The following is a 16,128-nucleotide window of genomic DNA, read 5'->3' on the forward strand; positions in this document are numbered from 1 at the left end:
GTTAAATCCAGTCAAAGGGGACTATGGGGTTGCGGTGCTCGTCTCGATTTCAGGCCGAGGGAGCCAGCGTTTGTCCACAGACAGCTTTCCGGGTCATGTGGCCAGCATGACTAAACTGCTTCTGGCACAACAGAACACCGTGACAAGTGCCAGAGTGCATGGAAACACCGATTACCTTCCCATCTCAGCGGTACCTATTGATCTACTCATACTGGTGTGCTTTTGAACTGCTAAGTTGGCAGGAGCAGGGACCGAGCAATGGGAGCTCACCCCGTCGCAGGGATTCGAACCGCCGACCTTCTGATCAGCAAACCCAAGAGGCTCAGTGGTTCAGACCACAGCGCCACCCTCATCTCTAATCATGCTGGTAATTTTATTGAATGCTCTCACTCCAGCCTCAAAGCACTTTACTATACCTTATGTAGAGGAGGCACTTCTCCAAAAGGCACCGTTATTCAGCAGAAAAGCTTAGAGCAAGTTTTCATCTTGCAACTGTAGGCCGTCTTGTGTGCCCTGTACCAGGGAAACACAGTATCTGGGTCTAAGGCAGGGATTGGCAAGGTTTACCGGCCATGGGCCGGATCACTCCCACAGAGATTATCTGTGGGCTGGGCTGGTGCAGAATGACGCCGGAAATCGCTTTTGCAATGTCCGCAGCGCCGGAAATCTCTTTTGCGGATGCCCAGACGCCGGAAATTGCACCTGTGCAGAAGCGCTTTCCCGCGTCTGTACATGAGCTGACGTGATTTCCTGTATCTGCGCATGCGCAATTTCTGGCACTACTTGGCGAGTCCCCGCACTGCGCTGGTTTAGCACAGCGTGCGGGGGACTCGCCGAGCTGGCAGCTTGGTTCGTGGCAGCTTGCGGGCCGCTAAAACGGTCTTCGTGGGCTGCATCTGGCCCATGGGCCCCACATTGCCAACCCCTGGTCTAAGGTATCAACAGTGAAAATAATGGACACAGGGATTTCTGGCCTCATACATATTGAGAATTGCCAACTGAGATTTCTGAGCTGTAGACATGGAGAATCATCAGCGCTGGGATGCATATCACCAAATGAACTCTGAGCTAGTTTAGCCACAAGATAACCAAAGCGAGAGGAAGAATGCTTGTGAAATGCAGAAGCACGGTAACTTGTCTTCTCTACTTCTTCACTTTGCAACTAGGGCCAGGGAAACAGTGAGCCGTTCCAGGCACACGGGGGTACTTCTTCTTAGACCTCACTTATGCTGAGAGACCTACACAATCTTGTTTTCATCTTGCGAAAGCTCACTGACAGCTCTGAGATCCCCTGTTTACCTGATACTAGTTATGCTGAACAAAAGTGTGAAGGGAAGGGAACAATTGTTGACTGGCTCATCCTTACAGATGTATCAGTGCCATCATAGGGGTGTAGGGAGAAAAGAAGTTCAGGGTTAAGATGATAAATTACTGTTATTGTTATTATTATTAATTACTTATACCCCACCCATCTGGCTGGGTATCCCCAGACTGATATGCAGTAACGCATTAGCCAAGAATGTGCTACAAATAATTCAAACTCAGCTTCAGTATTGGAAGAAAATATATGGAATAAAAATAAAACCACGCTTGTAGTAGATATATAGCATAGGTTGCAAATTTATTATGCATTAGGAAGCTTTTTAACTTAAAAACCAAACTGCATAGTACAAAAGGTTTGTTATCTCTGCTTAAGGCGGAACAAGTTTCAAAATATATATATATATTTATTTTGTTCAGTCATTACACAATCCTTTATAAAAGCTGTATATCCATCACCATCATTACATTTATAAATACAAGATTTACACAGTACCTTATCTGGAAAAAGTAAAACTTCTTACAAATATCTACATATATTCAATACATATAAAACATTCTTAAGAGTACTTGGTTAGTTTTTGTGTGTGTAATGGTCCATTTCCACTGCCGCAAAATACATAGAAATCTGTGCAATTTAATAAAATGTCTCTAAAAATTATAACATGATACTCTGTACAAACTAAACCATCTTTAGGGCCTCTTTGGGAGAGGCATTTCATAATTATAACCCATGAAATTCTTCCGAAGTTTGATATGAAGGCTAAATAAGAGTTGGTAACAAATGCACACTAAGTAGCAGTTAAGGCAGGAGTGAAATTAACAGGAGGGGGAGTGCTTCATACGGCAGATAAAAAGTGATAGATGATGCAATAAATACACACAAGTAAATGTAAATTGCCTCAGCATCCAGTTAATTAGCCTCTATGTCAAAACTGGCTACATTGGTAGTGCTACCTAATTCAGTGAGCATTACTAACCATCAATGAAAGCACATGTGCCCTTTTAAGGTTTCCAAAGGAGCTCCTGACATACAGGTTAAGAGTCCTTGGGAATGAGGGTTGAAGTCTTCCAAAAAACCAAAACCTGAATCTATATTCAACAGCTGAAATTCTCTTAACACTTCTAACACAATATTCAATTTACCAGGCAGCCTATTAATTAGAAATGTAGGAACATAATGGCGAAGGGTTTTTGTTATCTTTATCCGTCAGTAGAAGTAACTTTTCTCTAATTGGTGGGGGCTGTGGTCTGCTCACAGTGAATCTGTGTACTCAGTAAGTTCCACTTTGTTTGAAGGTTTTCCAAGATACTGTGTGTATTCCATATTCCGTCCGGTGCGGGGCTTGATAGCATTTCCAAATCAGATACAGAAAAATAACTGCGTTGAATTCTTATTTTTTTTTTTTTAAAAAAAAAGAAAAGTGGTTAAATCAGTCCCGATGGGACATCCATGGACACCAACATAGCAAACCTTAGGTGAGTGAAATGTGCAAAGCTTCTGACAAATCAAAAGCTCACTCCAGTCCTGCTCTGGATTCAGAGCTCAGTGCGTGGGTTTCGCTTGCTTGCAGACTACATGAACATTCGGAAAATCTAGCTCTCACACGCTGCTGTCCTGCAGCAATGGCTCAATGTCCTCGTCGCTGCCTCGGTCGGGGTTGGTGCTCTGTATGCTGCTGATGCTGTTGGTGTGCTTTCTGGTACTGCTGGCTTTACTGTGCTCGGGGATGAATAAGGCAACCAGAAAAGCGAGGAGGACTGCACATGCTCCAAACAGGAATGGCGGGCCAGGAATAATCGAACTCTGCAGAGAGAGAGAAAGGAACCACAATGAACAGGCTTATGGGGAATAACTCAGGCTGTGCAAAGCTGGGTCCAAGCATTCCTATTTGCCTACAGATACCAGTTTTTAGTCAGATTGCTGAACTGATTTACCAATGAAGCTGAAGTAGAAAACCAGAGTAATGTAGGGCTCATAGCTGCAGACAATGCAGAGGAAATCCAGCCTCAAGGACACAAGGATGCTCGGGTGGGAAAGGAATAAAGCTTGGGTGACACCTGTTTGCAGTACACCTTGGTAAGGCTAGGAAAACCATTCCTACTATTGCGGAATTGGAGGCGAAAATGATGGATTACGCAATGGATGGAGTCAGTCAAACTGACCGGCAGGATTCGGGATCAGGACGACCAGAAATTCCAGGATAATTGGAGTAAATTTATTATATACTTAAAGGATAACTGTAAAAACTTAAAAGACATTAGCAGGATTGAAGTAATTCCTACAATGTAGATAAGATGTAAAAAGTTAAAATACGCAATTGGATTTGATAAGGGCGCTGAAGGGAAGGAGGGAAGTCGTAAGCTCGGCAGATCAAAAAGGTTTATATGTTGAATAATGTATTGTAAGAATGACTGTGTAAAGAAAATAATAAAAATTTATTGGGGGGGGGGGAAGAGAGTGCTAAATAAATATATTGATATACGATATCTTTATTGTCATTGTCCCATGCAGAACAATGAAATTGAAAAACTACATAAAACTACTACAAAACTACTACAAAACTACGTAAAACTACATAAAAACTACATAAAACTACTACAAAACTACGTAAAACATTCAAAAACCCCTAAAAGCTCTGAAACCCCATTTTAAAATACACTATACTATAGAGACCCCTTATGCTGCATTTAGAACCAGAATTGCATTAGCATAGAAACTGTTTCTCAGGTGGCTAGTTCTGGCCTTTATAACCCTATACCTTCTTCCAGAAGGCAGAAGCTGAAAGAGATCATTTCCAGGGTGCGTACTATCCTGTGCTATCTCTGCCGCTTTCTTATGGCACCTGGCAGCATAGATTTGATCTAAGGTGGGAAGAGTGCACCCAATTATTCTCTCTGCAGTCTTTACAACCCTAGATAGCATTGTTTTTTCCCTGGCCGTGCAGCTCCCAAAACACACACACAGACCATAAGTTAATACACTCTCCACAGTACAATGGTAAAATGCCATCAACAGGCATTTGAGAGATTGTTTTTCCGGAGGATTCTCAGAAAATATAACCTCTGCTGTGCTCTCTTCACCAGGTCTTTGCTGTTTTCTCCCCAGGTTAGGTCGTCTCTCAACTCCATTCCCAGAAATCGAAAACACTGAGACCTGTTCCACGCACTTCCCCTCAATAATAAGTGGTTGAATATTCAATTTACATTTCCTAAAGTCCACAATGATCTCTTTTGTTTTCTTTAAGTTAAGGAGTAACTTAATATTGGAATATATATTGGCAAAAAAAAAAAAAAAAAAATTAAGGCTAGGAGACCAGAGATTTCGGCTGGCCTCGGCATCTACTCAAATATTTGTGGCTTCCGCTGCCCTGCATCCTCCCTGACCCAGAAGAGGGCTGAGATCTCTTGTCTGATGTCATGTACAGTGGAGGCAGCACTTGGAAGTGGGGTTTCAAATACCATCCAAGTTAATCAGAAAACAACCCACATTTGTGTCTCACCTTGGCTTGCAGGAGGCTGAGAAGAGCATGCTCAAAGAGGAAGCTGAAACATGCAAGATTGCCTGTCCAGAACCTGCAAGGGAGAAGCTGGTCCACAAGTGAGAGTGGCTGTCTGAACCACGGGATTAAACTCAAGCATGCCAGCCTACCCAGCTGCTCAACTTGATCAGACTTACTTTTGAGTAGACATGCCCAGTGCTGCAGTGTAAAAGGATTACACCCGTATCAGCACTGATGAAGAATATGAAACTCGGGCACTTGTAAAATGTTTCACTCGAGAGCCTTTGTCGCAGGCTTCAGCAGTGCATACAGCACAAAACGCAAATTATCGAAAATACAGGACTATCAACGGAGGTGCTGAATCGGCCATAACCTTGTGGAAATTCTGACAACCCTGTTACAAAGCACCCCAAGGACACAAGCAAAGAGTAAACTACATAAATATAGATTAACTGTGGTGATGAGGTTGGGTGGGCGGGTACAATGAAATGCCCATTAAACACAGTCGACAAACACAAATGGGAAAAGAAATCTTCAGTCTCGATATTCTATTTCTCAAAAGCTTTCACACTTAGTTCTTAAAGGATATGGGCATTATCTAAAGAACCTTTTCTTTTTCATGGAACTGAATGAAATCTCAGAAGAGGCAGTTTTGGAGTACAGTGGTACCTCGAGTTACAAACGCCTCAAGTTACAAACGCTTCATGTTACAAACTCTGCTAACCTGGAAGAGGTACCTCAAGTTGAGAACCTTGCCCCAGGATGAGAACGGAAATTGTGTGTTGGCGGCGCAACTGCAGCAGCAAGAGACCTCATTAGTGAAAGCACACCTCTAGTTCAGAACAGTTTCAGGTTAAGAATGGACCTCCGGAACGAATTAAGTTCGTAACTAGAGGTACCACTGTAAGTGAAAGCATTCCATGTACATACTTACTATGCCAAAACTTTATTAGGCATTACAAATATGGGCCATCATAAAACATACATATATAAAATTTGAAAATATATACAAAAACAGTCATGTAATAAATGCAATAGTGAGGATTTTCATTGGAGTTTCTTCCCGCTAAATAGTGCCATTCACCACTCTAAGAGATACTATTCACAAAAACTCAGCCACCGTTGCTGTTAATTCCATGTACATAAGGAAGTTCTAATATCCTTACAGGCATTTTTTTCAAAAAGCAAGGCAACCTTCACAATAATTTCAGGAGTGACTGGACAAAATAGAGCAACGCCAGAGCAAATTTTTGCAGGGTGGAGATGTTGTTCTGTGCATGCAATGGTTTCACTGTGTACAATTCATGGGGAATAATCATTTAACTCAGTGTTTTTCAACCACTCTTCCGCGGCACACTAGTGTGCCGCGAGATGTTGCCTGGTGTGTCGTGGGAAAAATTTAAAAATCCGAAAGATTTTTATTTTTAAAAAAAGTCAAATTTTCGCCCACTAGGCAGGCACCGGACTGTGTCCTGGATATGGGGTGTGTGTGTGGGGGGGGGGGTTGACCCCACCCTCGGCCAGCAGGGGCGCCGATTGGCGCTCCTCAGGGGGACACCTGCCACTTTTCTGATGTCCGGGCTGTGATTGGTCCAGACTCCAGCCTGGACCTATCACAGTAGGACATCATCTTCCGACTTCCTTCCCGCCCGAGCACAGTGTGCGCAGCAGCGGAGAGAAGAAGACGTCGTGACTCGACAAAGAGCTACGTGTGTGTCTTTCTTCGATTCCAGCCAGAATATCAGCTTTGTGTTCAGCCAAACAGGCCCAGGTTGCGCACTGAATAAAGTATTTTATAATTTTTCATATTTCTGTTTACTTACTATTTCATAATAAAGTAATTATAAAATACTTTATTTGTGTTTATTTGATTCCTATTCAAGAGAATTACTTTATATATAGTCAATATAGGCACAGAGTTAAATTTTTTAACATTTTCTAATGGTGGTGTGCCTCGTGACTTTTTTCATGAAACAAGTGTGCCTTTGCCCAAAAAAGGTTGAAAAACACTGATTTAACTGGTTCCAGTAGTTTGTTCTTCAAGGTGGTGTTGTGTATTTTAAGCAGAGGGTCTCATTTACAATTGTAAAAACCAAGCATTTACAACCTGAATGGACTGTATGCTCAACTGGCATTATTTTAAAGAGATTTCAAAAAATAGGTTTTTAAATAGAAGCGGTTGGTACAGAATTGCTCTGTTAAGTGGTGAAAGAGGAGAAATTTGTGGTGTGTAACTTGCCACAGCTGTAAAACACTGCAAGGAAATCATATCCAACTACTGGCAGACCCATCTAGTGATATTCCAGTTGTAGATTTACTCCACGTTTCACCCTCTAAGCAGCCATGAAGCCTAGAAATTGCTATCTTGTATATAGCTGGAAGCCAGAAGATTTCATTACGTGAAATGTTACGTAGACTTTTACTCGGTACCTAAATACAGCAAGAAAAGCATATATAACATGAGGTTCACCTATGGGGAGGGCGGGTTGCTTTGCTTACTTGTTATGTATGTGTTTCTGTGTGGATGTATCAATGTTGTAACGTATTTTAAAATGTTTAAAATACAGTGGTGCCCCGCAAGACGAATGCCTCGCTAAACGAAAAACCCGCAAGACGAAAGGGTTTTCCGATTTTTAGCGGCTTCGCAACACGAATTTCCCTATGGGCTTGCTTCGCAAGACGAAAGCCCTTCTCCCCCGCCAGCCTTCAGAAGAGTTCCCCGCAGGGCTCTCCAAGCTGCGGATAGCAGCCTGCTGCCCCTACCCGCAGCTTGGAGAGCCCTGCGGGGAAGTCCTGCAGGGCTCCCCAAGCTGCGAATGTCTGCCCCGCACGAGGGGCGCTCTGCTTCTGAAGGCTGGCGGCGGGAGAAGGGCTTTTCTTCCCCCTGCCAGCCTTCAGAAGAGGTCCGGGGACAGAGTGTCCCCAGACCTGATCTGACGGCGGTCTCCCTAGGAACGCATGAATTGATTTTCAATGCATTCCTATGGGAAACCGTGCTTCGCAAGACGAAAAACTCGCAAGAAGAAAAAACTTGCGGAACGAATTAATTTCGTCTTGCGAGGCACCACTGTAGGTTCTAAGTCGCTTGACAACTTTGTTTAACAAGTGACTAACAAGTCTAATAGTAGTATGAGCAGCATGGGTGATTACCAGGAAATTTAACTGCATAAATAAGTGGGGTGCCTTGATCAAGCACTATTAAAAGTTATGATTTACAATAATTTACCTCATCGCTTGGATCCTGCATTGCTTTTTTATCAGGATCTGGGACAGGCGCCAACTCGGTGAGCTCCACATGGAACAGAAAGAATATGAAGCCAAAGAGAGCAGGACCAAGACCATTGCAAAGGCCTCTGATTCCAGTTATTATCCCCTGGACAACACCTGTAAAAGAGCAAGAGAACAGGAGAAATAATTTCCATGAGCTTGACTCCAGTTCTAAAATGATGCAAAAACTGGGAAGCTTGCCGTTTAATTACTGTACTTTCAGGCTATCGTGCAGTTAACAGGCTGGCCTTATTTCAAACTGATCAGTTTCAATAAAATAGTTTAAGGAGGATAAACTGAACTTCAAAATAACAGCACAAACTAGAACTTTCCTTGTTCCAAAATGACTGTATTAGTCTACTTGTTTCAATGAAGGAAGAGGAAAGTTCTGAACCAGGGGTTCTCGGATTTTCTGGCCCCCAGGGCCCACTTAAGGTAACTGAAAATTACTGAAGCCCACCAATCACAAAATGGCAGTGCAAGGGAGGAATGAACCGCAAAATGGTGGTCGATGGATGTGGAGTTTGGCATAATCAGCTGGCTGGCATCACTTTCTATTGCCCACATTTAATCTTTGGAAAACATAAAATTCTTTGCCATAGCATTTTCCTTGTGGCAATGTCCTCCATACCTCGGACTAAAGTTTCCCTCAGGCTAAATACAGACACTTGCTCGGTCAGTCTTGTCACTTAGCTGCCTCATTTTAGGCAGAATTTGCTGATGCAGAGGCTTTCCCCTTTCTATCTCTACATGCTGCTCAAAAATATTCACACCCATCTCTTGTCATACCTTCTCCCAGTCTCCTTTAACATTCCCACCCCCAGTTGCAGCCCAAGACCTCACCATTCCTTGTGTCCCTCCTCTCTGGGTCCTTTTACGATCACTTCTTCCACCTATTACTGCTTTTGTTTCTTGTCCCTTTCATTTCTATTCCCGGTTTATTTCTGAATAATTATAATAAAGATTTATCTTTTATCTGTATCTTATTTCCTTCAACACCTCCTCCAGCCATCGCTGCTCAAGACAGACCTTCCTTCCATCCCCCTTCCCTAAACTTCTCTCTGTCTCCCAACCACCTTTACTTAGCATGAAATGAGTCAGAACTGGTCTGATTAAAAGGCTGTGTGGCATAGTGAGCAGATGGGGCAGGCAAGTGTGGATGCACTGAGCAAACTGTGGCACAGAGGCCCACCAAAAAGTGGCCTAAGGCGCTCTGATGGGTCCTGATCCACTGTTTGAGAAATGCTAACCTGTCACATGTTCAAAACACCACTAGAGGGTGTTAACATCAACTTCCTAACTGCTAAAAATACTTCAAAGGATTCTTAATTGAAAAAAGAGGAAGAACTTTGGGATTTCTTCGGCTGTGACTTGCACTTACCCACTCAAATTACTTTTAAAGGGTCATGTTTTCTCATGTTAATGCCAACAAATATAGCCCCATTCTGGGCAAATCAGCAAAAACTGTAGATATCCTACACAGGAAAGGGAACCAAATCTGTATGTCCTGTTCAGATAATCTCTCACACAGAGCCTGCAACTGGGCCAGGAAAGAGGCTGGAATAACCAACTGCAAGATTCTCACTTTCCTGCTGGCCCTGTGAGACCAAATTTGCAAGGAGTATATTTTAATTAGTCATCACTAATACTGAACAGTTCTGGAAACAAGTCTCAGCTACGGTCAAAGTACTTTTGGAAGAGAAAAATAATCTACCACAATCAATCTTCCATGGAAATTGTACCAAAGTCTGCGTACTATTATACTTGTTATTATTATTACCTGTCCTTCAGCGGCAGCTCCTCAGAGCAGATTATAAAATTATAAACAGTTAAAACGAATTAGTTACAGGAATTAAGACGGTCCTGTAAACATGTATTCTCAGGTGTCAAAGACCAGGGTAAAATTGTGTGTCTTCAGCATAAAAAAAGAATCATAATTTGTGAAGAACAATAATACCACCACTTACTTTGCCTAGAGTACTGTGAACATCCAAAAGCAAATTGTTTTCTGAAGCACAGGTAAATGTTTGAATGCTGGTGTTGGAAAGAAAATAGCTCTATGGAAGATGCTTCACAGAACTTGGTTTCCTAGAACGTAAGAGCGTGGGGCTGATAACGCCAAGGTTGCTGGTTTGATCCCCTTATGGGACCACTACATATTTCTGCATTCCAGGGGGTTGGACTAGATCAGGGGTAGGCAACCTAAGGCCCGGGGGCCGGATGCGGCCCAATCGCCTTCTCAATCTGGCCCGTGGATGGTCTGGGAATCAGTATGTTTTTACATGAGTAGAACGCGTCCTTTTATTGAAAATGCATCTCTGGGTTATTTGTGGGGCATAGGAATTCATTCATTATTTTTTCAAACTATAGTCCGGCCGACCACAAGGTCTGAGGGACAGTGGACCGGTCCTCTGCTGAAAAATGTTGCTGACCCCTGGACTAGATGACCCATGGGGTCCCTTCCGACTCTACAATTCTATGAAAAACAAAATCACTGTACTCACCTTGTTGGTCTGAGTCTGCATTTCGTGACACAAGAGCACTGATTGCTGGGAACGTAATACTTGACATGGATGCTACAGCTCCAGCTGCCCACATCATCCTGAGAGCAAGACACAAAGCAAAGCCATTACGTCATTCGTAATGAAGGAGCTATGCAGAAACAGAAACTAGCTCTCCAGCTTTTGGGGTACCATGTTGGAAGCGTTAGAATTGTAGTCAGACTACATGGTACAGTTGCCATGAGGCTTTGCTACATTCCAGGGGAAGTTTATTATCCCACTAGCTGTGATTATTAGCAGCCCTGAAATGGATCAGGACCATCAGTTAGCATGTTTCCCCACACCAGTAGCGGCTGCTAGCGGAGTCCATAGTACTCAGAAGGTGGTCTCATTTTGCACAATAACTGTGGCCAAGTACCGTATTTCTCCGTGAATAAGACATGGGGTTTTTTTTACCAAAAAATTTGGTTTGAAATTCGGGTTCGTCTTATACACAGGTAGTGATGAGGGGTGTTTTCTTAATTTGGAATTTCCCAAAATAGGGAGCGTCTTATACATGGGGCGTCTTCTACACGAAAAAATACAGTAAATAATTGCTACAGCCAGTGAGTATAACATACTCTACAGGAATGTCAATGCCTGTATAAAGAATCTTATCATTACAAGCAAGAGCTTTTGGGTAAAAATACAGCATAGCAAGGCAAAACTGGACAGTAGTTGTGCATTATCCGAAGTTAAAAAGCAGACATGAATCACACCAGTATGAAACACTCACAAAGAAGTGTGGTAACAAAGTGAACTTGCAAATTAGGTGGAAATCAGTAGAATGGCTAAAGGAACGGAAATATTTATCCATTAGTCTTAACACAATGCTTTTCATTGTGTGGCTTGCGACCCCACTAATTGCAGCCAGACCAAAAGAGGGCCACAAGAGTTCTGTCCTGATTAAATATTTGGGCAATTTGATGATATTGTAACCATGTGGTGCAGTATTGGGTCACCTCTTCGTATGGTCTTAATTTTAATTGGCCCTGCTCCTGCTTTAGGAGCTGCTGGTATGTCGCCAATCTTCCTGTCGTGTTTTTCTTCCAATGGTAAAACCCACCACGGGGTTTTCGGTTCTAACAACCTTCTATGTCTCACCCAGACCTTATATAACGAATATCTAATTACATGACTTAGAAATTCTTTATGCACCGCCACTTTATTGTAAATTAGATAGGCATGCCAGCCATATCTGTTGTTCCATCTCTCCAAGTCTAGAATGTCATTATTATCTAATGTAATCCAATCTCTGATCCAACTAAAACTAAAGAGCTCTACCACCATACAAATATAGGGGATGGTATCCAGTGAAGTAGATCAGTTAGTATCGCTCCCTGCATATCCACTAAATCTGTTCTGGGTTTTCCTCCAACCCTCCAGAGCAGATCTGGGGAGGGAGTGGAAGAAATCTAGGAAAAGGACAGGAGAGGAAGAGGAAGTTCCACTGTAGGGCCAAAAGTTATTGAGCTAATGGAATTACTTTATGGGATACTGCCCTATGAAAAGATTTAAGATGTAGGTCGACAAATGCACACGGGGACTAAGGATTTTCAGATATGAAAAGGCTGAGGAATACTGGTTTAGAAAGTTCAGATCAGCACTTGGGGAAAAACCCCATTTTTTTTATTAATCAAAGTATTTCTACATTGCCATTACTGATCCCACTGCCAGCCGAAACAGGCACCCAAGGTGACTTGCAGCAATTTGAAAGATAAAAGTACACCCAAGAGTAAAAGAATTAGAAAGAGCACTGAGGCAAGCAGGCAGAGACATGGCTATTCTGCCATTACTGCACTTACCAAGGTTGGGAACCAAATCCATACCAAGCCAGCTGGAACATCTGAAAGCCAAGGCCAAGGAGCACAGTATTTTTGTTTCCTATAGACCTCATTAGGATACTGAGAAAAACAGTCTACAAAAAAAGATAATAAATAATGTAGGAAAAAGCTTTAAAATTGGAAAGTTCTCTGTATATTTATAATAAAAAACATTTAATTACCAATACAGTGGTACCTCGGGTTAAGTACTTAATTCGTTCCGGAGGTCTGTTCTTAACCTGAAACTGTTCTTAACCTGAAGCACCACTTTAGCTAATGGGGCCTCCTGCTGCCGCTGCCACACAATTTCTGTTCTCATCCTGAAGCAAAGTTCTTAACGTGAGGTACTATTTCTGGGTTAGCGGAGTCTGTAACCTGAAGTGTATGTAGCCCGAGGTACACTGTACATACATTTTTTAAACAAGAAACTATTAGAAGCACAAAGCTTCAAATTAATCACTTACAGCGCAGTCGTATGAATATCTACTCAAAAGAATTAAGGGCTTTAATTCCACCCAGTGAAACCACAGCCGAGGCAAAATTTGAACTGGGGATTTCCTACTCAAAATTGCATGTTCTTAACTGTCACCAAAGCTCAGAGGTGCCCTGCAGGCCAATCGTGACTTGCCAGGGGTCAGCAAACTTTTTCAACAGGGGGCCAGTCCACTATCCCTCAGACTTTGTGGGGGCTGGACTATATTGGGGGGGGCGCGGTTAGAATGAATTCCTATGCCCTACAAATAACCCAGAGATGCATTTTAAATAAAAGGATGCACTCTACTCATGTAAAAACACGCTGATTCCTGGACCGTCCGCAGGCCGGATTTGGAAGTCGACTGGGTCGGATCCAGCCTCTGGGCCTTAAGTTTGCCTACCCTTGAGCTAATGGATCCAATTTGGGCTGTGGATCCATTTTCCCCAAAACATGCCCACCCATTCACTAATCAGCTGACATGACTGGTGACATAAGCTGATTAGCAGGAAGACAGGGTTAAATCCAACACTGGCTGCATATCCTGCTCTCAGTAAAGGATAGATAGTAAGATTCTCTCATTAGCCGATGAGTAGCAGTTAAAACCTGCATAGTTCTTTGCAACAGACCACAAGGGTTGTCTGAAAGCATCCACAAACAGGAGGTGATGGGGTGGAGGGATGGCTGGAAAAACCCTTTGCCTTTAAAATCACTCGCTTGTTGCGACTTTTGGGACTTCAAAGCACATCACCTGACATCATAGTGATATCAAGGGATTGACAGGTGGCTGGCCCTGAGCTCCTATCAAATTTGGCCCAATGGGAAGATCCGGGACCTACTGGCAGCAAAATGTTGCCCGCCCCTTCCCTAGCGCTTCCTTCAACAGTTAATCGGAAAAATGATTTCATCAGTATTCATGCGCATCCTTCCTTCCTGGCACTCCCAATCACTGCAATTTCAGCCCCCATCCTGTTTTTATGTCCGCATTCTCTTCCGTTCTGGACTGCTAATCCCTAACTATGCAGGGGATCTAGGGGAGGGCAGGTTCTTAAGGCAGCCTCACATCAAACAGATGTCAAATTGTGTGTGCAGCTCTCGGCCCTAAATGAGTCTTACTACCCAAGGCAGGCATTTCGTCCGCTTTGCAACTCAAATGAAAAGGAGAGGGAGAGGACTTCTGAGTAGCAGAACTCCAGCTTAAAAATGTTCTTCAGGAAACCAGTCAGATACCTTTCCCGCACCAGGCCAAACACCATGTTATTGTCCCAGGATTGTTAACACTTTTAAACTTTTTAATATGGACCCGAAGTGTATCAATGTTGTTCAGACCTGGAGTAAAAAATGTTCTCCCTGTCTACATCAAACTTTAAACAAGCACACCATTCTATTGTAGCTAGAAGTTCTTGCATTTTGAAAAGGTGCTGGAAATGTAACAACCTTAACAGAAACCAGGCAGGAACACCTTTATGCATAATAAGATCCCTCTTTTCTTTTCTTTTCTTTTTTTTAAAGGAATATAGCATTAGGCAGCAAACCATACATCGCATCTAGGTTCATTGTATCTTACATATTAAAAAGTTACAGGCTTGGTTGAATGTTCAAGAACTGTACAGGTGAAACTCAAAAAATTTGAATATCGTGGAAAAGTTCATTTATTTCAGTAATTCAACTTAAAAGGTGAAACTAATATATGAGATAGACTCATGACATGCAAAGCGAGATATGTCAAGCCTTTATTTGTTATAATTGTGATGATTATGACATACAGCTGATGAAAACCCCAAATTAACAATCTCAGAAAATTAGAAAATGTTTCATGGATGAAGTTTTGTTCCTCCCAAAGAATGTCAAGACTGTTTTTAATCACCTGTGGTCTGCAAGAAGGCCACAAGAATTCAGTCACAATTTGCGCACCTCTATCTCAGCCTTCCCACAAAACACATTATGTACTTAATGTGCAAATTGGGTGGCGCTGTGGGTTAAACCACAGAGCCTAGGACTTGCTGATCAGAAGGTCGGCGGTTCAAATCCCCGCGACGGGGTGAGCTCCCATTGTTCCGTCCCTGCTCCTGCCAACCTAGCAGTTCGAAAGCACGTCAAAGTGCAAGTAGATAAATAGGTACCGCTCCGGCGGGAAGGTAAATGGCGTTTCCGTGTGCTGCTCTGGTTCGCCAGAAGCAGCTTAGTCATGCTGGCCACATGACCCGGAAGCTGTCTGCGGACAAACGCCGGCTCCCTCGGCCTACAGAGCGAGATGAGCACGCAACCCCAGAGTCGGTCACGACTAGACCTATTGGTCAGGGGTCCCTTTACCTTTTTATCTCAGCCTTCCCACAAAACACATTATGTACTTAATATGCAAATCACTTATCACCCTGATCATTAATATTTGCCTTTTATTATGAGCTGTCACCTAAGACATAGGATTGTAAATGCTTACCTGCGCAACGATAGACAGAATCCCTATCACAGCTATGAATGCTGCAATGCTGGCATACTCGAATTTTATCACCTGCAGATAACACAAAAACAACGCGTGTAAAGTTCAAAGAAACAGTAAGTGAAGAGCAATTACATTTATGGGCAGCTTACAAAACTAAAGCAACCCAGTACAGTAGATTTTCATACAGTAAGGACAAATTTGGAAGACGGGAAGGTAAAGTGATTTCAGAGGTGGAAATAAGAGTTGGGGTGGGGAAAGGAAGACTGCAGTCAAGACTAGGTAAAAATATAGTATCAACATCCAGTCAAATATAGGTCATGACATTAAGGTTATATTTAGTATAAGACTATATACTGAACTCTCTTACAGGAAATAAAAAGAACCACCAACCTATGTATTATGCTTCCATATTTAAGTCATGCATTTTCCTTCGTACTCACTGAACTACACCTGGGGATGGTGTTTGCATTATCAGGAATGCCCAGGTGTATACAAGATCACAGCCTTACAGCAAACATGCAGGAAAACAAACTGCCATGGGCCAATTCTAATTTGACAAAAGGCAATCTAACTTTTCCATTGGTGTACTTTTTATTTTCTACCCAGTTACATGAGCTAATTCCCTGTATCCTGAACAAGCTAATGGATATGTCTATCAGCAGTTGCTGCTTAGGTCTACTTTTTAACCTGCAATCAAACATTATGTCTACATATGCAACCTAAGATGCTATGTGTATCTCCCATCCTCTTGGTGTGCCTT

The 16,128-nt window shown here is 42.6% G+C and overlaps 1 protein-coding gene and 1 long non-coding RNA gene across 3 annotated transcripts in view; one reads left to right on the forward strand and one right to left on the reverse strand.

The window, feature by feature from the left end:
• Positions 1–1,590: 1,590 nt before the first annotated feature.
• Positions 1,591–16,128, reverse strand: part of MFSD14B (major facilitator superfamily domain containing 14B) — a 37,774-nt gene continuing 23,236 nt past the window's right edge. Inside the window, exons 8-13 of one of the 2 annotated variants that reach the window (XR_013843540.1) lie at positions 15,366–15,437; positions 12,436–12,548; positions 10,595–10,692; positions 8,050–8,207; positions 4,448–5,054; positions 4,081–4,218 (exon numbers count right to left, since the gene is read on the reverse strand). Coding sequence is in view for 1 of the 2 variants with exons in the window: in XM_079995619.1 (XP_079851745.1) it covers positions 2,924–3,127; positions 8,050–8,207; positions 10,595–10,692; positions 12,436–12,548; positions 15,366–15,437 (645 nt within the window). In the remaining variant the exon portion in view is untranslated. Of the gene's footprint in view, positions 3,128–4,080; positions 4,219–4,447; positions 5,055–8,049; positions 8,208–10,594; positions 10,693–12,435; positions 12,549–15,365; positions 15,438–16,128 lie in introns of those variants that run through there. The other variant, XM_079995619.1, reaches the window with a different exon arrangement.
• LOC307226889 lies at positions 3,134–3,771 on the forward strand. The gene is made up of 2 exons (XR_013843660.1): positions 3,134–3,271; positions 3,477–3,771. It is a non-coding gene; the product is annotated as an uncharacterized lncRNA (long non-coding RNA).

Source organism: Podarcis cretensis, assembly GCF_951804945.1.
Source record: "Podarcis cretensis genome assembly, chromosome: 11".
Lineage (NCBI taxonomy): Eukaryota > Metazoa > Chordata > Lepidosauria > Squamata > Lacertidae > Podarcis > Podarcis cretensis.